Source organism: Octopus bimaculoides, chromosome 15, assembly GCF_046866305.1.
Source record: "Octopus bimaculoides isolate indiv1 chromosome 15, ASM4686630v1, whole genome shotgun sequence".
Lineage (NCBI taxonomy): Eukaryota > Metazoa > Mollusca > Cephalopoda > Octopoda > Octopodidae > Octopus > Octopus bimaculoides.
The window spans coordinates 11,786,296-11,812,847 of NC_142942.1; the positions used below are offsets into that span (position 1 = coordinate 11,786,296).

At 35.8% G+C, this 26,552-nt stretch overlaps 1 protein-coding gene across 6 annotated transcripts in view; it reads right to left on the minus strand.

Moving 5' to 3' along the window:
- Positions 1-26,075, minus strand: part of LOC106875852 (scm-like with four MBT domains protein 1) — a 47,609-nt gene extending 21,534 nt beyond the window's left edge. For 4 of the 6 annotated variants that reach the window (XM_089363451.1, XM_089363448.1, XM_089363450.1 and 1 more), the window contains exons 1-8: positions 22,482-22,523; positions 17,899-18,780; positions 15,860-15,957; positions 12,139-12,379; positions 10,569-10,657; positions 7,348-7,588; positions 4,172-4,269; positions 1,556-1,811 (exon numbers count right to left, since the gene is read on the minus strand). In XM_089363451.1, the coding sequence (XP_089219577.1) occupies positions 1,556-1,811; positions 4,172-4,269; positions 7,348-7,588; positions 10,569-10,657; positions 12,139-12,379; positions 15,860-15,957; positions 17,899-18,676 (1,801 nt within the window). In that variant the 5' untranslated portion in view covers positions 18,677-18,780; positions 22,482-22,523. Of the gene's footprint in view, positions 1-1,555; positions 1,812-4,171; positions 4,270-7,347; positions 7,589-10,568; positions 10,658-12,138; positions 12,380-15,859; positions 15,958-17,898; positions 18,781-22,481; positions 22,524-25,545 lie in introns of those variants that run through there. The other 2 variants (XM_089363452.1, XM_089363449.1) reach the window with 1 other exon arrangement.
- Between the last annotated feature and the right edge of the window lie 477 nt (positions 26,076-26,552).

Sequence of the window (26,552 nt, forward strand, 5' to 3'; positions counted from 1 at the left end):
CCCAGTGTCACCTTTCTGGCACTTGTGCCCGTGGCATGTGTAAGGACTTTCGAGCGAGATCGTTACCAGTGCCCCTGGACTGGCTCTTGTGCGGGTGGCACATAAAATACACCATTTTGAGTGTAGCCATTGCCAGTACCGCCTGACTGGCCTTCGTGCCGGTGGCACGTAAAAAGCACCCACTACACTCTTTGAGTGGTTGGCGTTAGGAACGGCATCCAGCTGTAGAAACTCTGCCAAATCAGATTGGAGCCTGGTGTAGCCATCTGGTTTCACCAGTCCTCAGTCAAATCGTCCAACCCAGGCTAGCATGGAAAGTGGACGTTAAACGACAATGATGATGATGATGATCTGTCAATATTTATACATATCTAACCTTTTTACTATATCTACTAGGTATATTTCTCTGGTATTCAAATGAGGTTTGCTCATTTTTCACCCAATATCTCGCTTATTTCTATTTAAAATGTTATTTTGATCATTCCAGCGTGTTTCTAAGGCTGTTTTATGCTAGAAATCAAAGTTTCATAAAAAAAATTCTAGTTAATAGAATTATGGGAGGTAATGGGTTAACATAGTTCTCAAGGAGATCCAGTGTGACACAGAATGGGACAAGGTCGGCCCTTTAAAATTCAGATACTACTCATTTTTGCCAGCTGAGTGGACTGAAGCAACAGGACATTAAGTGTCTTGCTCAAAGGCATAATGCACCACTGGGAATTGAACTCCTGATCTTACAGCCATGAGCTGAATGCCCTTTAACCACTAAACCAGGCACCTTCACTGAAAGGAAGATGCTATTAATATTCTTTTACTTGTTTCAGTCATTTGACTGCGGCCATGCTGGAGCACTGCCTTAAAGGGTTTTAGTCGAACAAATCGACCCCAGGATTTATGCTCTCTGTAAGCCTAGTACTTATTCTATCAGTCTCTTTCGCCGAACTGCTAAGTTACAGGGACGTAGACACACCAAGATCTGTTGTCAAATGATGGTGAGGGGATAACACAGACACAAACACACACATAAATATAGACACACACACACATATATATATATATATATATATATAGGGCGGTGAGCTGGCAGAATCGTTAGCACGCGGGGCGAAATGCTTAGCAGTATTTCATCTGTCTTTACGTTCTGAGTTCAAATTCTGCCGAGGTCGACTAATTTGCCTTTCATCCTTTTGGGGTCGATTAAATAAGTACCAGTTATGCACTGGGGTTAATGTACTTGCCTTAATTCCTTTGTCTGTCCTTGTTTGTCCCCTCTAATGTTTAGCCCCCTGTGGGCAATAGATAAAGAAATATAGACACACACACACACACACACACATATATATATACATGATGGGCTTCTTTCAGTTTCCATCGACTAAATCCACTCACAAGGCTTTGGTTGGCCTGGAGTTATACTAGAAGACACTTGCCCAAGGTGCCATGCAGTGGGACAGAACCTAGAACCATGTGGTTGGGAAGCAAGCTTCTCATCACACAGCCATGCCTGAATGACAAATTTTTGAAAAATGTATGAGAAAGTTTATAAATGTTTAACCTGCTGGTTTTTTCAAATGAATTCCCTTCCTCCTGCACCACATAGCAGGAAAGATACCAGGTGAGTCGATGTGGCAACCAAATCGGATGTATGAACGTTCATTGAGGGGTCGAACATCATCAATTTCGACAATGAAGTATTTATCATCAATAACATCAATTACAGTAGCAGGACAAATTTCGTTCTTTGTCACTGGGTTCACAGCCTCAAGCTTCCATCCAGCTTTGAAATTATGCCTGCGGATTTCAATCTGATCCTAGTAAAAGAAAATATATTTTAAGATATTTTAAAAAAAAAAAGAACAAAGAAATCAGTTTTTTCTTAAAACTAAAGAAAAAGGTTTCTTTTTTTCTCTCCTTGTTTTTACTGCAGATCTAGAAATATTACTATTGTCTTGTTGAATGTTGGGAGGGTCATTATGTCATTAATAAGCACATGCACTGGTTCTATTTCACTTCTTATATTTATATTGTTTGATTAGTCAGTCAGTCAGTCAATGAGATGCATTTCTCAAAGTCCATTCAGCACCATTTGAAATTTCATGAGTGACATGCTCTTTCTATTCCAGGTTTGTTTCACATGAGTTCACATCAAGGATCTTGCAAACCAAATACAAAAACAAAATTACTATTGTCGTTTAGCTATTTACTATTGTTATTCCAGCTATCACTATATAATCTGTTTCATATATCTATGATTATACCAGGTGTGTCATTTCTTTCAGTATGACAGTATTATTTGAAAGATTTGGTAACTATTTCTGGTCGGTCAAATTACTATGAAGAAGTTCCTCATTAACTTACCTAGCGAGGTTTGTTTTTCTATGAGCTATTATCCCGCATGATAGTGTGCAGCTTAGTGGTTAAGGTGTTGCACTCATGATCATAAGATTGTAGTTTCAATTCCAAGACTGGGAGGTGGGTTGTATTCTTGAGCAAAACACTTCATTTCATATTGTTCCAGTCTACTAAACTAGGAGTCCTAGCAACAGTTAGAAAGCTAACCCTACCAGCTTACAAAGAAAAGGACACACTGCTTAATCTTAATGCAATTCTAGGTACACTGCATCAGGGTGGGGAGGTGGGGGGGGGTTAAAAAAAAGACAGGATGGTTCTAGTTGGAACACTTTTGATCAGAGGCATCCAGGATCAGAAATAACCTGGGGCCAAACAACAACTTAACATTTTCTACACACCCCTTTTTTCTCTCTCTAGCTATTATACTTCCTTTATAAGTCTCTTCAGAAATAATCATGTCATGTTAACACTTTGGCTCCTGGGCCTCGTTTTTCATTTTGTCCCAGGATTCTCGTGTGACATCTTAATTTAAATATGAGTGCCATACTGTTATTTTGTCACTGTATTATATTTAAACCAAGGAAGAGAGCAAAATGGTAGAATCATTACTGAGCCAAACAAAATGCTTAGCGGCATTTCTTTTGGTTTTATGGTCAGAGTTCAAATGCTGCCGGGTTCAACTTAGCCTTTCATCCTTTCAGGGTCAATGAAATAAGTCAAGTACTGGAGGGGGTCAATATAATCAACTAGCCCTGCCTCACTCAAAATTTCAGGCCTTGTGCCTATAGCAAAAAGGATTATATGTGAATCAAGAATCGTAGTGATTTCTACACACAAACCACCAGTGGATCATGTGGAACCTTCTGTTTTCCTAATTATATATTGTTTACTTAGTCTTTTATTTAATCTCATGACATGGTGAAACTCAGCATGATGATGATAATCATCATCATCGTTTAACGTCCATTTTCCATGCTGGCATGGGTTGGAAGGCTTGACTGAGGACTGGCAAGCCAGGAGGCTACACCAACTCCAATCTGATCTGACAAGGTTTCTACAGCTGGATGCCCTTCCTAATGCCAACCATTCCCAAACTGTAGCGGGTGCATTTTATGTGCCAGTCATGGGAGCCAGTCAGGGGGTACTGGCATCGACCATGTTCAGATGGTGCTTTTTTACATACCACTGGCACAGGAGCCAGTCAAGGGGCACTGGCATCGACCACGTTCGGATAGTGCTTTTTACGTGCCACCAGCACAGGATATAAATGTAAAATAAATTTTTTTTAAAAAAAAGGGAAAATGAAAATATAGAAAAGAAATATTCTAGAGCAGGGGTTTTCAAACTGTGGTCCCGGACTACAGGGGGTCCGCAAGGACAAGACAGGGGGTCCGTGGACAGCAAATACTTTTTATGGGCAATTTGATTTTATATATGTTTTTTTAATAGAAATCTTTTAATTGACAATAAACCTATTTTGTTAAATACTGTTAAATAAATAAATGTAAAAATATATGTTATTTTAAGCAAATATTTATTTATGTATAAATTTCATAAGCGTTTATAATGGGGTCCCTAAGGTAAAGCCTGAAATATAAAGGGGTCCGCAAGTTAAAAAGTTTGAAAACCCCTGTTCTAGAGTACCACAGTCACATACTTAAGCAACTGTAGTGTGCCAGCTCCCAAAAGGTTGTAGAAAAGAAATAATGGGACATCCTACAGGAAGGTAATGTGGGTTTTGCAAACATATCTCCATGACCCTTTGGTGGGTCACGTGGGAGCCAAAAAATTAAAGATTATTAGAATGTTAGAATCTCACCTTGAATATATCAACAGGGAGTGGCATTGCTTCAGCTTCCTTTAAAGCCTCCTGGAAAATCTCATCCCATTCTTCTTTCGTATACTGATCTTCATACTCTGCAAAAAAAACAAACATCTCAAATATAAGAAAACAAAGGGGAAAAAAAAGTCCATACATGAATAAACAAACAAACAAAAAAAAAAGAGCTAATTATACATCGGCTGATTTTTCTTTACTAAAATGCAGACAGTTCATTTGCTGAATGGTCATCACCAAAGATGCATATGGATGCAGTACAGTAAAGTGTGATTTTGAATATCCAACAAATCAGAGCAATACCAACACTATTCAAAGCAGTGTGTGTAACCTCTTTGAGGAGTCTTTACTCTGAAGGTTATCAAGTCTCAAAACCAAACAGTTTTCTGATGACAGAATTAATAAAGCAACGATGAAACTAAAAACTCCATTATCATTCAAGGAACTGAGAGCTCTCTAACTTAAATTCATTTTAACTCTTTAGTATTTACATTATTCGGTCAAAAGTAATGTTAATTTATTCCATATTGTTTTGAATTAATCATGCATTATTTTATAGCTTTGAGATTTTGAGAGCTGTTAATTTTAAGAATGATATTGTAGGGCTGGTGTGAGAAGCCAGATCTGGCCACTTTATGCATAAAATGGGTAAAATACTTTGGCTGGATAACGGCTGGTTTAAATGCTAAAGAGTTAAATCATCAGCAGGTGATAAAAGCAGCATCCGTTACTTATTGGTGAAGGAATAATTTAGAGGGGAAAAAAGAAACGAAGAAAAATATATTAAAAACTATAAGGCTCAACTGCAAAATTTAATTTTCTTTTTTCTTTCTCTTTTTTGATGGCGAAAATTGTGGTTTGTACTCAAGTTTTGCAAAACCTCTGAGGATTGATGAAATCAATACGAAATACAATATTTAACTATATGAGATTATAAAATGCTATTTAAGCTGATATTAAATACAGATTAAGGAGAAGTAGTGAAGCCTGGTCTGAGGACATTGAACTTCAGACAGGTGAGGAAGCAGAACTGAAAATGATGGTGATACATTTGTTTAAAGCTATTCAACCCATGCCAGGATAGAAAAACCAGATATTAAAGTAACAATGATGATGTAGTAACGAGAAAATCAGTGATTTAAAATATCAAGTAGCAATAGCTTATTTTGCAAATGATGTGAAGGATTTCATCACTGTGGCATATTAAAGCATTTCCACATTCTAGTGGTATTCATCATCATCATCATCATCATCGTTTAACGTCCGCTTTTCATGCTAGCATGGGTTGGACGATTTGACTGAGGACTGGTGAAACCAGATGGCTACACCAGGCTCCAATCTGATCTGGCAGAGTTTCTACAGCTGGATGCCCTTCCTAACGCCAACCACTCCGAGAGTGTAGTGGGTGCTTTTACATGCCACCGGCACGAAGGCCAGTCAAGAGGTACTGGCAGCGGCCACGCTCGAAATGGTGTATTTTATGTGCCACCTGCACAGGAGCCAGTCCAGCGGTACTGGCAACGAACTCGCTTGAATGTCTTTTCACATGCCACTGGCACAAGTGCCAGGAGGGCGACGTTGGTAACGATCACACTCAAATGGTGCTATTTACGTGCCCCCGGCACGGAAGCCAGACAGCTGGTGCTCTGGCAACGATCACGCTCGGATGGTGCTCTTAGTGATCTACTGGTACAGGTACTAGTTATAAATAATGCTTAAACAGAATATGGTTACTTTCACACAATATTTAACCTCCATTATCATTCCTCATCATCACAATCATCATTTAACATTCCTTTTTCCATGCTGACATGGGCTGGACAGTTCAACAGGAACCAGCAAACCAGAAGACAGCACCAAACTCTAAAGTCTGTTTACACATGATTTCTACAAATGGATGCCCTTCCTAATGCCAGCCACTTTATAGAATGTATTAGCTGCTTTTCTCATGGCAGCACCTTTAATTGGTGAGCCCTTCCAAATGAGATACCTATTAAACTATGAATCATTATGTTGGAAGCTAAATAGTGAAATACATAAAAATTAATTAAGAAATGGTAATTAATATTTGCTCACTTTACCTTAAATATAATATTTTAGTGTTTGGTGAAATTGTCTTGCGGTGGCATTGTTACAGATTTTTTTAAATGTATCATACAATAAAAAAAAAACCCAGCTACATCTATCTAAATCACTGGTTCTCAACCTTGCTTCCCGACCACATGGTTCTAGGTTCAGTCCCACTGCATCGCACCTTGGGTAAGTGTCTTCTACTATAGCTCTGGGCTGACCAAAGCCTTGAGAGTGGATTTAGTAGACGGAAACTGAAAGAAGCCTGTCATATATATATATATATATATATATATATATATATATATATATGTGTGTGCGTGTGTAAATCTGTGTGTCATATCTATGTAGTGTGTTTACATCCCCATAACTTAGTGGTTCAGCAAAAGAGACCGATAGAATAAGTACTAGGCTTAAGAAATGTTTAGGGATCAATTTGTTCAACTAAAACACTCCAAGGTGGTGCTCAGCATGGCCACTGTCAAATGACTGAAACAATACACACACACATACACACACACAGAGAGGATAATGCAGGATTAATTCAAAACAATGTGAATAAATAAGAATTAGATTTGACAGAGTAATTCAAATGCTAAAGAGTTCATCATCATCGTTTAACGTCCACTTTCCATGCTAGCATGGGTTGGACGATTTGACTGAGGACTGGCAAGCCAGAAGGCTACACCAGGCTCCAATCTGATCTGACAGAGTTTCTACAGTTTGATGCCCTTCCTAACGCCAACCACTCCGACAGTGTAGTCGGTGCTTTTAAGTGCCACCGGCACGAGGGCCAGTCACACGGTACTGGCAACGGCCATGCTCAAAAAGGTGTTTTTACGTGCCACCTGCACAGGAGCCAGGATTGCACCTACATGATAAAAAACAAGAAGAAACAGAGACCAAAGACGAAGACTACAATGAATCTGATCTATAAAGTTAATTCTAACTACATATATTTTAGCATTGAATCCTGAAGTATTTCTCAAAAAAGAATTTTTTTTTCTTAAGTTCAAATTGTCTCCTGAAAGTAAAAACCTTAGAAAATTATTTAAAAATTAAAATGCTCGTTAAGGAGTCACTCTTACCTTTGGGAGGAGAGTATTCATAATTGTTCTGCTTTGCCCAGTCAATGGGGTGAAGCAAATGATTGAGGTAGAATAGCCAGAAGTCAGTTTCAGAGTGGTTTAGACCTTCCTGACGTAAATATAAACGTCCACCAACATTCTCCAACACTTTCACAATCCAAACATGATTGGGGTTGATATGGTCCTGCAGTTCTAGACGCATACCTTGCTTTATTTGATCAACAGGAGTTGTTCCAGTTGTCTACAAAACATTATTCATTACAAACAATATTATAATATATACATATAATACACATATGGTCTTGTTTTTAAACGTGTCTTAATAAAAAATTTTTAAGAACACTCATGCAAAATTATTTGAATTAACCTTTCAGTATTAAAACTGGCTCTAAACTAAATTTTATCAAAATTCTTGACAACATTCAAAATTACTTGAAACACTGTGCTTCACTAGAAATTCAGCCATGAAAGAGCTTAGACAAGTTATAGGTTTGTGTGTGACTGTGAGCAAATGAGTGTAGATATAAAAGGCTGAGTATGTTAGTTGAACTTCTCATACAGGACTGTTGGTCACATTGCAATTAACTAATCTTTTAACTGTGGGGACATGTTATTCCCCAGATTTAGAAGTTTAACCCTTCCATTACCGTATTTATTTTGGGATGTTCTGTGTTTCTTTCAATTAATTTTAAATATAACAAAGAGTTTAGTAAAATAACTTAGTTATCATTAAGATATTGTTAGGAACATAAATTGTGACTAAGGTCTGGTGGAAAATTTTAATTCAAAACTTATGAAAACAAGACATTTGTACTACAAAGCCAGGGGTGGTTTCAGCCGGGTTGGTATTGAAAAGGTTAAAATGAGGCAGCATTTATAAGACAATATATTACATTATATTCTAGTGACTGTATATAAATCTCCCAACAAACTCAAGCCGTTAATAGTCATACTATTGAATAGGGAGCTGACGGAAATTTAAGAGATTCAGTTGGTAAATTATATATATCGGGGGCCCATTCTTGTTTTATGCTTAAACCAGCCAGATCCAACCTATCACACAACATCATTTTAAAGATAAACTGCAGCATCAAAATTTCAAAGCTACACGATAAGATACGATGAATTCAAAACAATGTGAATAAGCATTTCATTTAAGAGAGTAAACTTAATATTAAAGGGTTAAATAGGTTAGATTCTCTTATAATTATGTTAGACACTACTACACACCTCAAGGAAATGATGCCATTTGATACCATCATGAACAATGTGCAAAAATAATCCATTTACTAGAGCTAAAAGTCTCTGATAATCACCACTGTAAGCCCCTCAAGCACACATTGGATGGAAATATCTGACAATCATCAACAAAGGACTTTCAATTTGAAACTATTGCACAGCAAATAGATCAGATAGTTATGTACATCTACTATTGACATGATCACCATCTAAGATATAATGTGTTCTCTTAATCATTAATATACTAATCACATTCAAAATAAAGCTATTCATCAGTTAGGTGCTCCCATACTTGCAAACACTAGTCAACCATTAGCCTATTACTGAAATGTATCATTTCATTCACCTGTCTTACCATAACTACAATGGCTCTTGGTCCATTAAATTCATTATCTCTATGTAAATCTCATCTAAACCTACCTGATGCATTCATCTCTCTCTCACATTTATTTTACATTAATTCAATTCTCAAAGCCAGAACTTCTTCCCAATTTTTATATCTTAGAATTTCACTATTGGAACATTTTTTTTTCTGTTTACCTCTGCCTTTTCTCCAATAATAAATTTTAAAACTGAAAAAAAAAAAGTATTCCGTATTTCATACACCTTACAATACTATTTTGATTTTGCTCTCACCTAATTTAGTATAAGATTAATCTACAAGACATATATATCTAAATGAAAATTCTAACATGATGAACAATATAATTAACATTTATATATTTTAATATCTAATGATAAAAAAAAACAAGGTTAGTTACAAAATTTTATAAATTATTTTTCTTTAGGATGGAATAACTTTCTAAAACCTAAACAAGTTTCGCCCCATCTTCAATGAAATTTGACACAAAAACTCAAAACAAAAAACACAATCAGGCCAAAAAGAGCCTCTATACGGTTATTTGAACAGCTAGAAATAACAGCCAAATCTAAACCCAAAGGACATTGGATAGTATAGTCCTACATATGCTACAGTCAAAAAAAGATAGGATGGTTATGGCTGAAACATTGGATCATCAACCTTTTCAATCAGAGCTGACCAAAGACTAAACAACAGCCAATAGCATCCAGTGTTACAAGAGTTCAGGTCATGTCTCTGAGTCTGATAATAATTTCTTTATACTAGTTTCAGAGACCCTGAAAAGGAGTGAAGGATATTTCACCTCTGAATAAGCCATTAAAATATTTCTTTTTAAGCCAAAGAATCTTGATAACAACCAAAAATTAAAAAAAAACAACTAAGTAACAATGAAATAACTGTTCACCAAATATATTGGTATGACTTAATCCTTTAACATCCACTTTTCTCTGCTTGCATGGGTCAGACAGAATTTGTTGAGGCAGATTTTCTACAGCATGATGCCTTTTTTGTCACCAACCCTCACTTGTTCCCAGGCAAAGCAATATTTTTCCATGACCAGACATGTTTTTCATGTAAGACTAAAAGTGAACAACACTTGTATAACAATGGTGATGCTCATTTACAAACATTACATGATGCCAACACAAGGGAATATATATATATATATATATATATATATATATATATATATATATATATATACATACATACAATGTGCATCTAGTTTCCATTTACCAAATTCACTCATAAGACTTTGGTCATTCTAAGGTTATAGAAGAGACTTGCCCAAGGTGCCACAGAGTGGGATTGTACCAGAGGACACAATGTTAAAATAGAAGCTTCTTAATCACATCGCCACACCTTCACACATCAAAACAGTTTTACCCCCAGCAAAATCTCCTGGCTGTTGGAAGCCTTTAGGGGAGTCCATTGTAATGCAAGCAACTGTGCTAGGGTTCCAATCTAGCTTCTGATGATTTCTGGTTGGTATTTTCCCCCACCCATTCTGGAAGCTGTTACATGCACACCATCTTTTGGTGCTGCACTTTCTCCACCAACTGAGTGAGTCAAAAACAAAAAGGAAACTGAAACAAAAAAAAAAAAGATGAAGGGAACATACCTTATCAAGCAGGTACAAAGGAGCAGTAGCTGCTCCAACAAGGGAAGTTGTTAAAAAGTCCCGCCAATTTCCAATCTTGTTTTTGAGTTCTGATAAAATAGAAAATTATTAGAGTGGTGTTAGCTGATAATAAAAAGGGCAACAAATTTCATTACACAATAACTGGAGAGAGAGAGAGAGAGAGGTACAAGAAAGAGGCCAGAAACAAGTGTGCTGATATGTAGGTGATACTTAGTTACCTAATCAGAGGAAAAATAAGAGGAGGAGAGAGAGTAACCAAAGGGAAATAGAGAGAGAGTAACAAACAGCAAAAAGTGTCAGAGAGAGCAGAAGAGAGATGGTGTAGTGTTAAGGTATACTCAGTGCATCTCTTACATCTTTAAAAGGGTTCCCATTAGATGAAAAACTGCAGCTACAAGCATTTAACTAACACACACACACATTATGCGATACAGGTAATATTTAATTTAGCTAAGATTTAAATGTTTGACTACCAGAGTTAAAACATAGATACTAAGCAGGGACCTCTTCAGACACATCGTCATCATTTCATGTCCACTTTTCCATGTTTAGAAGGCTCGGACAGAATTTGTTGAGGCAGATCTTCTGTGGCTGGATGTCTTTCCTGTTGCCAACACTCAATTCTTTCCAAGCAAAGTAATATTTCCCACAGAAGACTAGTAACATACAACATTGCTAGTACAAAGATGCTCCTTTAGAACCATCAAGTGATGTCTAGACAAGGCTACACATGCACTTACATATATACATGCATACACACATGACAGGCTTCTCTCAGTTTCCTTATTTCTTTATTGCTCACAAGGGGTTAAACATAGAGGAGACAAACAAGGACAGACAAAGGGATTAAGTCGATTACATCGACCCCCAGTGCGTAACTGGTACTTAATTTATCGACCCCGAAAGGATGAAAGGCAAAGTCAACTTCGGCGGAATTTGAACTCAGAACATAGCGGCAGACGAAATACCACTACGCATTTCGCCCAGCGTGCTAACATTTCTGCCAGCTCACCGCCTTCTTTCAGTTTCTATCTACCAGATCCACTGACAAGGATTTGGTCAGCCCAGGGTTATAATAGAAGACACTTGCCCATGGTTCCATGCTGTGGAAACTGAAGCCAAAACATCAGGGTTGGGGCACCACTAGTTCCCTTCAAGCCTGTTTTTTATTAAATCAAAAGCTCTTTATGCACAGCAGTTTTTCCAAGTCTAAACCTAACTTTGTAGCTATTATGAATCAAAAATTTTGCAACTGGGAGGGTTACAGAAAGACAAAAAATATATACACATGTAATGGAAAAATGGAAAGCTGCCAGCAAGTTCAGGAAGATGTTTTATACCAACATATAAATCAAACCAGTCCTAACTGGCCAAGCACCATTATGAAGTCAACAAAATGAATATTCATTTATTTGACGTGGAAAGCATGACATGAATCCATTAATGTAAAAAAACAATTTTTTCAAATGTCTGTGGAATCTGGTTTTAAAAATGCATAACAATAATTACACTTAATGGCAGCGTGTTAATGTAAGAGATCAATATTTACCATCAGGAGGCATTAGTGTTTTATTATTTTGGGCACACCAGCCAATACTGTGTATTTCTGAGGCAGTAAGATCATGCCAAAAATCGGCTGATCCATCGTCGCCATAACCATCATAACGAAGACGGAGAAGAGGGCCACAAGTCATGATAACCGAAGCCACCCAATATGTGTCAGGAGTGGACTTCACTGCAACTTCTAACTTCATCCCTTTCACAAAACCACTCTGTAAGCTGCACTCAACCTGAAATTAAATAAAATAAAGTTAAAGTGGAAAATTTATATATAAAATATATATTTATATATATATATATATATATATATATATATATATATATATATATATATATATATATATGCAATACATATATACAACATATAAATATATACAATATATAAAATATATATGTCTTATGTATATATATATATATATGTGTGTGTGTGTGTGTGTGTGTGTATATATATATATAAAATATATATGTAAGCATAGTCAAGACTATTGAAAAGGTTGCAAGACGCAACGAAAATTTTAGGAAAATAAAAATAAGAAATAAGTGGAAATTTTAACGGTGTGTTAAATTTTAAGGCACAATAAGAAAATGACTCTCCCCAGACACAACAGAAAATGCTTCAACACACGAAATCACATAAAAAATCTTGCAAACCAAATCCAAAAACGAAATATATGTAAAATATATATATGTAAAAAATATATATATATATATGTAATATATAACAAAAAACTATTACTCGGAGTGTCACGTTTCCATTCATCGGACAGTTTTGTTAGAAATCTAACAAAACTATATGTGTATATATATATATATATATATATATATATATATACACATGCATATATAAAATCAACAACGGTAGGAAATTAACACAAGCGTTGAAGTTGTTTAGGGCTGTACTCGTTAGAAAACAAACATCAGCTGATAAAAGTAGTTCAGTTCTTAATAATGATAATCCTTTCTGCTATAAGTACAAGGCCTCAAATTTTAGGGGAAGCTGATTACATAGACCCCAGTACTTTGCTGATACCCATCTTATCGAACCTGAAAGGACGAAATGCTAAGATGACCTCGGCAGAATTTGAACTCAGAACGTTAAGACGGACTAAACATTTTTACCCATGTGCTAACTATTCTGCTAGTTCACTGCCTCAATAATAATGATAATAATAATAATAATTGATAATAATTATGATAATGAGTTCATTGTACCATGCTCGGACACACAACTTGTTGGAAAAGGGTAAAAGAGGGGACAAAAAGGCAGTAACAAGTCAAGTAAAGCAGGGCAGCAACACCAGCTCAAAGGGCACATGTAATACACAAGAGAAAACATGAAAAGACTAGAAATGTGAACAGTAAAAGAACCATAAAGAGGAAAGGTTGTGGGGGGGGAGCATTTCAAGTGGAATGGTATTAAAAGGAGTTTGTTTTTTTTTTGTTGTTTTTTTTTTTGTTGCTGTCGTTGCTTAACATAAAACAATTATTTTTATTTCCAAAGTATCAGATATAAAAATCTGAAGTATATTATTAATAGTTTTTCAATGAGATACGTCTGTCTTGAAGATTAACAATATAATACTTATTTTTGGTGAGAAAGTGCGCATGGAAATCAAAGTTTATAACATGAAATACCAGGCAAGTTCTGGAGTCGATGTAATCTACTTGCACGATACTTGTCTCAAAATTTTTGACCTTGCAACAACAACAATAATTATTATTATTATTATTATTATACTAAGGCAGCGAGCCGGGCGAACTGCTAAGTGGCATTTCGTCCATCGCTACATTCTACGTACAAATTCCATCATGGTCGACTTCACCTTTCACCCTTGTGTGGTCAACAAATAAGTACTGGAGGGGGGGGGGGGGCATAACTGACTTGAACCCTTCCCTAACATCGCTGGCCTTGTGTCAAATTTTGAAATTATTATTATAATTATTATTATTATTAAGGTAGCATGCTGGCAGAATCATTAAGGCTTAGCAGCATTTCATCCATCTTTACGTTCTGAGTTCAAATTCCACTATAGTCAACTTTGCTTTTCATCCTTTTGGGGGTCGTTAAAATAAGTACCAGTTGAGCACTGGGGTTGGTGTAATCAACTTAACCCCCTGCCCCAAAAATTTCAGGCCTTATTATTATAAAGCTGTTTATTTCAAGGGTTCAAGTGTAATCAAGATCTTTGCAGCATAATTTTATATAAGACCCTTTTGCGATGTTCCAAATACCAATTTCATTATGACATAGCTATTTTACTAAAGTTTTATCAAAATTCTTGACAGCATTCAAAATTACTTGAAACACTGTGTGCTTTACTAGAAATCCAGTCATGAAAGGGCTTAGACAAGTTATAGGTTTGTGTGTGACTGTGAGTAAATGAGTGTAGATATAAAAGGCTGGGCAAGTTAGTTGAACTTCTCATATAAGACTGTTGTTCTCACTGCAGTCATCCAATCTTTCGACTGTGGAGCATATTATTCCTCAGATTTAAAAGTTTAAAATGGGGCAGCATTTATAAGACAAATAATATATGGGGGGCAGCATATATTATATCATATTATAGTGACTGTATATAAATTTCCTTACAAACTAAAGCTCCTAATAGTCATACTGTTAAATAGGGTGTTGATGGAAATTTAACAGATTCAGTTGGCAAACTAATTATATAGACTTTTACTTTCCACAGCTTAATAAAGGACATGGTGGTTTATACAGGAGTCAAGAAGCTTGTTAAATCATATGAGCCAATGTAATCATTTTGCAGTAATTAGATATTAACAGCTGTTAGAGACTCAGATTTTTTAAGGATAACCCGATCCTTATACTGCTCATAATCTTTACTGTATCAACAAAATCCAAGCACTCTCTTAGAGTTTAAAAAATATTCCATGAATCACATTCAAAAAGGAGTGCATTTCGCATACTTAAGAATTTGAGGTTCCAGAGGTGGCACGTAAAAAGCACCCACTACACTCTTGGAGTGGTTGGCATTAGGAAGGGCATCCAGCTGTAGAAGCTCTGTTAGATCATACTGGAGTCTGGTGTAGCCATCTGGTTCGCAAGTCCCCAGTCAAATCGTCCAACCCATGCTAGCATGGAAAGTGGACGTTAAATGATGATGATGATGATGAGAAATGACTAAATCTTCTGATTTCCATATATTTATGTACCAGTATCAGTTCCTTCTGTGTTCTTGAGCACAATAGGGTGCAAGCTAATGCCACTGACTTCAGCTGGCTGTAGTTTTTCTCTGCATCCACCCATGTAGTATTGGTCTCTCTTATGTCACTTATGAATGTTCTGCACCATGTAATTTTCAGCCTTCCTCTTTCTTTTTTCCTCCAGTTGTGTCCATTTGAAAGCTGTCTTTAGAATGGTGTTGTTCTGGTACATAGAGTATGTGACCTGCAGCTTTTAATTTTCATTCTGTGATGGATTTCACTAAGTGGTCTTGTGTTGGCAGGTTTCCACAATTAGGTCTACCAAACTTCACTCATGAGGCCTTAACACCAGAGCATGGTCGAAAGAAGATGTCCAAGATTCCACTCAATGGAATCTAACTTGGAGTCACCAGTCATTGCAAGACAAGCTTCTTATTTACCTTAGAGCCATGCCACCACAATTTTATATTGATACATTAAATAGAGTACACAATGATAACAAAATATTTCTACAATAGCTTTGTTGTCAGACAGATTCTACTCACATGTTTGAATGCTGTTGGTGGCACTTCTAGAGCCCCAGTCTCCTGAAGATATTCCTCCCACACAAAGTCTGGTTCCTCGTAAGTCTCTAGTAGACCATCTGGAGATATTAAAAAAAAAAAAAATCATTACAAAAATTAGTCAGACAAATAGATTACAATGAAATCTATATAAAATTATGGGTGAATTTCAAATGTATAAAATAAACTGCAATAGTTTATGTTGTTATTTAGGACCACCACCACTGATCGGACCTGATCAAATAGCCCTTGTGGTCAAAGGTGCCTTTTCTCAAGGACATAAGTGCACCAGGAATATATTATACAATGTGTCTTTTGCTAAGTAAGGTGTAAACAGAAGGAGATTTGGCTGCTATTTCTAGCAGGTTAAGCAACTAAGTAAAGATCTTTTGTTAGCTCAATAAAACACCTGCAATATACTGACGTCGAATGATTTAACTATACATCCTTATTACCTATCTTACAAAAATTATGGTGGCATTGTATCTAATAGCTGAACTGAAAATAATCCCCATCACAATCAACTCTTCTCTGCATACAGGACTTCCCACTTTCATGATTGCCTTAGTTCTCCCAAATGTTGGAAATAAGCACCAGATCTTTTGGGAATTCCTGGACTGGGCTGCGTGTTGTGTTCTTGAGCAAGACACTTTATTTCACATTGCTTCCATTCACTCAGCTGCAGAAATGAGGTGCGATATCACTGGTGGAAGGTGCATTAAGCCTTTACTTTTTCCTTGGAAAACATTTGTGGCGTGGAGAGGGGAAGCTGGTATGCATGGGTGACTGCTGGTCGTCCATAAACAACTTTACCTGGACTTGTGCCTTGGAAGGGAACTTTCTAGTGCAATCCCATGGTCATTCACGACTAAAGGGGGTTTTTATCCTTTTCAAACCAATATTCTATCAAAGAGAAGATAATTCTAGCAACTAACTAACCCTTTTGATACAAACCTGCTTGAAAACACTCCTTGTTTTATGATACAAAATTTCTTCTTTTAAAGGGGTCCTAGTTAAAACTGCCCATCAAAATTTCATGTATATTTATGTTCCAAACACCAACTTAATGAAGAAAAGTTATTTTACTAAATTTTTTTTATTATTCTCAAAGTTAACTGAGATGAAGGCAGTGTTTTCCAACAGAAATATTGATTTCAAATTTTGGCACAAACCCAGCAATTACAGGGGAAGGATAAGTCGATTACATCAGCCCCCAGTGGTGCCTATTTTATCAACCCCAGTTGCATTTGAACTCAGAATGGAAAGTCAGAAGAAATGCCACTAAGCATTTTTCCTGGGGCATGGTAATGATTCTGCCAGCTTGTCACCTTATTTCAAAAGAATATTGATAATAAAAGGGTTAAAGCCATGAAACCGGCATTTGAAAGTACTTCTCATGGGGTTTATCACATGTTTATCATCATCGTCATTTAACATCCGTTTTCCATGCTGGGGTAGACTGGACAATTTGACAGCAGCTGATAAGCTGGATGGTTGCACCAGGCTCCAGGTGCCTATTCTGGCATAGTTTCTAGGATTGGATGCCCTTCCTAATGCCAACCACTTTAGAGAGTGCATTTGGTGCTTTTTATAAAAAGAGAAAAATAGGCACATGGTTCTAGGTTCAGTCTTCTACTATAGCCTCAAACTGATCAAAATCTTGTGAGTGGATTTGATAGACAGAAACTGAAAGAAGCCAGTCATATATATATATATATATATATATATATATATATATATATATATATATTATATATATATATGTGTGCATATGTTTGTGTGTCTGTGTCTGTCCCCCCACCATCACTTCACAACCGATGTTGGTGTGCTTACATCCCCATTACTTAGCAGTTCAGCAAAAGAGACCAATAGAATAAGTACTAGGCTTAAAAAAAGTAAGTCCTGGGGTCGATTTGTTCGACTAAAGGCGGTGCTCCAGCATGGCTGCAGTCAAGATGACAAACAAATAAAAGAATAAAAAGGTAAAAGAATGTCGAAGAAACGGTAAAAGGGATTGTTACCTTCTGTATCTTCACACATGTCCAGGTTACAGTGAGGATCAGGAATTTCTTCAGAGCCACTCGGAGAGACTGGTACTTCACTGGGATTCTGACTACTTATCTCTTCGGTATAATCCTCCTCATCTTCCTCTTCCTCCTCTTCTTCGTCCTCCTCCTCTTCTTCCTCTTCAACATTCTCGGAGACCGGAGACTCAGACGACACGAACTGGTCATACTTCTCGGTCAGTATAACCGAGTCGACGGACTTGTTGTCAGTGTCGGGGCAAATCTCACAGGAAGCGTCCGAGTCGAGGTCGACGGACACTTCGTCTTTCCCTTCCTCACATACAGAACTTCCCACTTCCGTTTCTTCTTGGTTCTGTTCGTAGTTCTGCTCTTTGGAATTTGTAATCACCAACTCCTCATTGGGGTCCTCCTCCTCAAGCAGCACTGGTTCATCAGCAGCCTCTACATTTGTAGTCGACACGGGCTCTATCGCGTTGACAGCTGGGAATGTATTGGTCAGACTAGCAGTAGGAATGCTCTGTAGACACTGGAAATTAGGCTGCAAAACTACAGTGGGCGGAGTACTCACAAACAGTTGGTTATTAGTAAATACCGGTTGTGAGAAGCCTGGAAAGTTAGCAGGTAAGTAGACTGGAGACAACACCTGAGTAGTGGTAAATGCCCCAAGAGTGGTAACAGGAGTGCAATGCATATTGGCAGGAATGCCAGCAGGGAATGTTGGTTTCATTTGTGTGGTGTGATTAATCAGAGCAGCACTAAATTGTTCCTTCATTCTTTAGTCAGAACAGTAGAAATGTTCAACTGGTATATGACTGACTTCACTAACTGCTTGTACGTGATATCCAACACCCAAGATTTTTCTATCACTGGAATCATCTGTAAAAAAAAATAAAAGGAGAAAAAGGTAAATATTTAACAAACACCAAATACATTTTTGCTTTCATTCATATATTTATAATTGGTTATCATCATGTATAACTCTTTGACAGACTTGTTAAATACTTGTTAAATACTTGTTAAATTTGGCTACATTTAAGACCTAGCTATCAGCTCACACTAGCCATAACTGGTTTTCATCATCACTATCATCATTAAACGTTTTCCATGCTGACATAGGTTGGACATTTGACAGGTACTGATGAGCCAAAGACTGCAAAGTTCCAATGTCTTTGTTGGCATGGTGGTTTCTATGGCTGGATGTCCTTCCTAACACCAACCACTTCACAGAGTGCATTAGGTGCTTTTTACAGGGCACCAACACTAGCTGAGGTCACCCAGAAGTAACCCAGAAGACAAGCCCCGCCAACTGAGGGGGTGCAGCACTGAGGGAGGTGGCATTATACCAAGAGATGAGAGATTATAAAGTCTGATAATAACATCTAATCTCACAGAGTTACAAGTCACACTTTCATCATTTCTGTATAAAACCAAATATATTTAATTTCATGACTGTTATGAATAACTATCAAATGTGCTAGAGGGGGCAGGGATAAAATGAGTGACAAATTTTATACCAAAATATTTCAGGCAGGGAGACTCAATATGTTATCACAATGAAACTTTGAATAAACAATTTATTAACCCTTTCATTACCAACCCGGCTGAAACCGGCTCTGGCTGCGTAGTACAACTGTCTTGTTTTCATAAGTTTTGAATTAAAATCTACCACCAAACCTTAGTCACAATTTATGTTCCTAACACAAGCTTAATGATAACTAAGTCATTTTACTAAATTCCTTGTTATATTTAAAATAATTGAAAGAAACAGAGAGCTTCTCAAAATAAATACAGTAACAAAAGGGTTAATGCTGATAACAGAATGGTAATTTCTGTTGACCGAGACATTTCACCATCCACAAAAGTAGCAACATTTACCCATGTTGTAGAATATTTGTTGAATTAGGGAATGTGAATATAAAAGGCTAAGCAAACAAAACTTATTGTAAATGCATCAAACGATGGCTGGAATGTTGATGGTACAATGCATTAATCAATGCAATCAACAGATAAAACAGGGCTGATATTATTTGTGCAATATTATATTCAAAGAAAATGTCGGTTTTGTTTCATAGTCACTTTATTTTTTAACTATTATACTAACAGTATTTCATGTATAAACCTGACAGGAGTCACACTTGGAAACTTTAACCCTTTGGCATTCAGATCATTCTATCAAGTGTAACACTTCCTTATTCACATTGTTTTAAACTTATCCTGCTATTATCTTGTAGCCTTGATATTTCAGTTTATGTGACTGGACATTTTCTAGACTAACATATTTGAGTAGGTGTGAGAGGCTGGATCTGGCCAGTTTGAACATATAACAGGAAAAATATTGTGGCTGGATAAGGCCAGTTTAAGGTAATCCTACAACACCTGCTACAATAAAGAAAATGCCAACCTAAGCAGTGTGCAGGGGTTAGTGTCATCTAACCCTTTTGATACCAATCCACCTGAGATAACCCCTGACACTATAATACAAACTTCCTGTTTTCTTTTAATATTCCAAAAGAAATATAGTAACAAAGGGGTTAACCAAAACCGTTTTAATAAGGAAACAAAACTGCACCCCTAGATTCAATTTAGCAAGTATTTACAGTGGTGTTAACACTTATCATTAATACAAAATTAATTATTAACATATATCTCATGTTAGGCCTTGTAATAATACTAATAACAGCAGGACTTATATGATACTAGCAGTATAACCCGACCTTGTGCGGGTGTGACTTATTATGCCATCTACGATAAGTCTTGCTAGCTGAAAATCAACTAAAAAAGAAAGCCTTACAACGAAAAAACCCTTATGATGTAAATATGTTCATAATTCAAAAGACGACGAAATTAATAGGGAAAGTCTGAAGGCTGTTTTGCGTAAAATTATTAAGCATACGTAAATTTCATCCGTGTAATTGGCTATAGAAATGCTTGTGCAAAACAACTTTTTGCACTGCCCTGATTATACATAGCAGGGTAATCCCTTTTAGCAGGAGCTAGGACGGCAATTTCTGATGAAGCAATTGCTGGCGATCTGTTGCTACACAGTTTTGCCAGAATTCTATCAGATTGGGCAGAAGATGTTGATGCACCATTTTGCATTATGTTCAAAATAGCTTCTGGAATGTGGAGCATTACTGCAGTCTGTTGCTGTCATTTTAAACCGGTTGCTGTCTTTCCCCAGCAAACTCTCTTCTTTGGAGGCATAATCTATGTATATATTAAACAGAACAACAAAAGTTATAATAGCTGGCAGTGTCGGTACTTTTCACATATCTGTAATTTTTCAGATTAACACCCGCACTATTACCCAACCCTAATCCTAACACTAACCCTAACACTAACCCTAAACCCTAACCCTAAAAACCGTAACCGTAACATTAATCCTAAACCTGACCCTAAAACCCTAACCCTAACACCCCAGTGAAAATCTTGGTAAATTTACAAAACATTGACGAACATGAGTTATATTTTACTGAATGATTGTGTACTTGGACGTGTATGTTTTTGAGAGAGCGAGAGAGGAAGGGGTAGAGAGGGGGAGAGAAAGGAATAGGGGTAGTGAAAATTTTTCTTATGACTGCTTCTCTTCACTGCCTATTACTTCATTAGAAATCTAAGGATGCACATAAGCACATAATAGAGAAAAATGAAACAAATATGGACGACTTGCTCTGAAACACCACCGAGTGGGGAACACTTCTCAAAAATAACCTGCAGTTGTTTCCTTCAAAATTCTTACATGCTTGAAATGGACATACACCAAGGTACATTTGTACAAAATTTCATGAAAAAATATTCATTTTCCTGGAAGTTAAGAGGAATTTAAGTGGAATTTCCGAATATTGTACCTCACCCCCTTCCAAAACACTTTCACCGAAATTTTTTGTATATTTGGAATCTACATAAATAATATATGCATAGAAAATTTCATTAAAAAATATTCATTTTTATGAAAGTTATGACCTTCCAAAGTTGGGGGATACAACTCTGTAGTTATGCCATCAATGTTTTGTAAATATACCAGGATGTGAATGATTGTTTACTTGCACGTGTATACGTTTGAGAGAGCGAGAGAGGAAGAGGGGGAGAAATGAATAGAGATTAAGAGCAATGTGTATTGTTGTTGTCACAGGTCATGTATGTGTGGTTGTGTGTGTTTTTACGTATCTATGTTATGAAAAATAGGTAAAGAATACTGAGATGAAAGTTTAATCTATGACGTATGTATCACTTTCTCTCTCTCTCCCTCTCTTACTTTTACTCTCTATATTTTTATGTTGAGCGCGTTTGTAAGAATGACGTTCCAGGTAGCAGGGATGAAATATAAAAGTTGCTAGAAACAACAGCCAAATCTCCCTTAAATCACACAAAGTAAACGGAATTTAAAAAATCTAATTACTGCACTGGAAAGTTCAGATCGAGAAAATTCCATTGATGTAAAAATTTTTACGAAAAAGTGGATTTCTATAAACATTCAAAAAGGCTTCACACAAACACACAATTTCAGATTTATATATTAAGATATATATACACTGACTGCTTTAAGAAAGGAGAAACTGTTAGTTTCCAGTACATACTTTTCCTGAAATTTCAAGGTGATTGGCTTTTGTACAAGACAGGATCTGCAAGGTTTTTATACAAAATAGGATATACATAGTTCAGTGTATAAAAAGACTTCTTAAAGATAAAGAAGATAAAAAGGGTTAAAAGTGGGTTGATAGAGTCATTAGAGTATCAGAAAAAAATGCCTGTTATTATTTGTTCTGGTTTATCATGTACTCCATTCAAATTCCACTGAAATCAACTCTGACAGAATCATTAGCAGACCGGGCAAAATTCTTAGCAGCATTTCATCCAACTTTACTTTCCATAAATTCCACCAAGGTTGACTTTGCCTTTCAGGGTTGATATAAGTCCCAGAAGAACAACGGGCTCGATGTAATCAACTAATCCCCACCCCATAACTTGCTGGCCTAGTGCCAACATTTTAAACCATTATTACCACTATCTCCCCAACATGAATAACACAATGTCATAATGATGAATAGCATAAAAGTAAATAAATACTAACGAAATTCCTAACTAGATAATTTTGAGATACTGTTAATTACACTTGGTTATTTTGTAAAGAAACATGGCACACACAACTGCTGTTTCACCACAAAGAAAATAAATTAGATCATTTCCTAATTTCACCATATACTAATATTATAAAACTCTATCAAGACTTTAAATGACAAAGATTTCAATCCAGTGATAGAGATTGAACTAATTAAACTACCAAATGTAACAACCAAATCTCATAGGTTCTATAGGATGACTTAAACTGCTAGACATAGCAACTAAATGACCCTCATATAACACCCAACTATCTTAACTCTTTGTCTAACCTGCATATCACACATGATACACACCACATATTTCCCTTGTGTCTGTGCATCATATATGATGCATGTTGCCATTTTCTTTTTTTTTTTTTTTTTTTACAGCTACCAGAGTAACTTGGTACTTATAAAAGGAAAGCTTTTATATTACATGAAATGAGGGCTTATCTAAAAGATTGAAAAGAAGCATAGGCATTTAGGACAGATTTATGAAAATACTTTGGACACAGAGTTAAAGAGAAAGACATTGGATAATGCAGTCCAAGGTACATAATCTGAATAAAACACACCATAACTGCTGAGTGAGACTTTATTTAAAGTTTAATATTTCATTGCTGAGCACAAATGAAGTGTGTGTGCGTGTGTGTGTGTGTGTGAGTAGAGAGAGAGAGTCTAACAGATCAGTTTTAAATTTTATGCTTGACTGATTTTTATAGGTACATTATAATATCTAGCTCAATGTAAACAACAACAATCTTTCGTTGACTTTCGCACAGAAAAAAAAAATAAAGAAAATTATAATGAGAGGAATTAATATAAATGCAATTAAATCTATCTCTATAGAGAATAAAACAAAAGTAAAATGCAATTAAACTGAAATATATAGAAAAACCAAAAATAAATATAATTTGACTAAGTTTGATTGATTAAACTTTCGAAAAATCACAAGCCATAATGAATGAATTTTTTTTTTTTCACTGCATTATATAGAGCAGAGATAACATTTCACATATACACACACACACTTTCTTGTATGCTAGTGCAGTGTATTGAAGAAAATACATAAAATGCTTTACATTAAGTTATTATTGCTAATTTTTTGTGTCTAATGTTCCACATTATACACAAAGCACTTACACACACACACACACACACATTTCCATCTCATGACAGAAAAAGAAAGTATTTAAATACATATTATACTGCTATTTTTTAATGCTTCTTCTTTCCTATACACACACGTGTGTGTATGTGTATATACATTATATATATATATATTATATATATATATATATATATTCACACAGTCTAAATGCCTGTGTGTATGTGTGTCACTTGTATATTGTTTACTGATTGTAATTTAATGTGGGCTGTTAAGTTTCCTTTTCAATTCTATTTTCTACTCTCTGACTACTCTTTTACAGAGAAAATATTAATAAGACCGACTTTCTCAGAATTATAGGGTTAAGAAAATTGTTAACATTTGACATGATTTTTTTTTTTTTTTTTTTTCACAACAGAAAAAAAATAAGCTGTATCTAAATATATACAATACTGCTACTATTTCACTGCTACTTTAAAAATTTTTAAATTTGTCTTCTTTCCTAAATTTTAAACACATCTCATTCTGAATCTTTTGATAATCTTCTGTTTTTTAAAACTTCCATATCAGTTTTATATATTGGAAAATACTGTTTTGTTTTCTGTTAAGCAATGAATGAAGAGGCTAAAAATACGTATTTATAGGACAGCATACAACCAAACAACATTCAAGCATTTATCTTTTTTGCGCTTTATGCATTGCGGTCATGTTGTATTGAATTTTTCAGCAAGCTGCCAAAAATATTTTGAAGCATGCTACATATTTCCTATGACTGCTATTATATGCTGTCTGATGCCTTGTATTATTAAATGGGTTATTTTATTGAAATATGCAGCAAAAAAAAAAAAAAAAACCCCAAAAATGTATATAAAGAAATGATGAAACACAAAATTCCATGTTTCTCATACGAAAAATGTTAAAGTGAAAGTTTTTTTTTTTTTTTTTTTAAATAAGTGTGATAATTGTTTTAATTAATCTGAAACAACATTCCATCCTCTCTCTCTCTCTCTCTCTCTCTCTCTCTAGATGCTACTATCAATTTATGTAGAGAGAGAATTACTACACACACACACACACACACAGATTGGATAAGAACTACCAACACGAAAGTTTCAAGTTCAAATTCTCTGAATGTGCTTTGTCATTCATTTTATTTGAGAAAGTCCTTTTAATTCGATACAGCCTAGTTTTTACGTAGACGCACAGAGATGTTACCTGTGATTATAACACGACATCCTAGCCAATATGAAACGTATCGCTTATCTGCTTAACACTTGCAAAAGTAAAAGCCATGCATAAGGACAGGCTTTTATAAGCTTCTTGAAACTCAGGCAACATTTACAAAGAAAGAGATACATAGACAAACAGCGATAAGAGACAGAGAGAGAGGGAGAGGTCATTTCAGCTAATTAGAACAAGAAAATTATCACTTACATCAAACATTAAGTTTAAGACCATCTCCATAGATCTGCTGAAGCAGGCCTAAGTAGAGTTACACAGCAACAGCTGACCTTTATTAATGTAGCAAATGTCAAACACATGGTTCAGGTTATCAACAGACAGTTCATTGAAATTATCTAGAACTGTGTCAGCTGATTACTTTGTAGCAATCACTTTATAGTAATTCTTAGTAATAATAGTGAGTTGGTAGGCTACATACATTTCTCTTGAACTTGGAATACTTTCTCTCTTAAATCTAAACCAATGGCAGGTTTTAAAATTGGTTTTACTATATATTGCTAGCATAGTAAAATTTATTATTCAATTTTTTTTATAGGCGTAGGCAGGAGTGGCTGTAGTAAGTAGCTTGCTTACCAACCACATGGTTCTGGGTTCAGTCCCACTGAAATTTTTTTTTTTTAAACATCCTTTACTTTTGTTCTAAATGTAATTTAATATCTTTTGAAGTTGAAGAATGATATGCTGGTTGAAAGTGAGTGTGAAAATATATGCAAGTTAATTTCGTATAAGAAACTAGGTTTTATAAGATCTAGGAGTGGAGTGTCATTGCCCGAATCAAATTCCTGTATGCAAGAACAGATACGACTGTTTTTACAGATTTGGAATTTGGTGCAGAAATGTTCTACAGCAACTCAATGCAAAATAGGAGTGGAAATTTCTGAGTCAGAGAGCATGAGAAAACCAAATATAATCAGTTGATTTGCAATAGACTTAGTGGCAGTCTGTACCAACGAATTCAACAGACTAACAGCAAAACAATTGAGAAGTATTAAAGAAAGCTAGCGAAAGAAAAAAAAAAGAAAATGGAGAAATATGAAATCTTTCTAAATCAGAAAAATAAAAGGATATTTCCGGAGTATTTTTATCATTTATCATTCACTTGTTTCAGGTCATTAGACTGTGACCATGCTGGGGCACCACCTTGAAGAATTTTAGACGACTAAATCAACCCCAGTACTTATTCTATCAGTCTTTTTTTT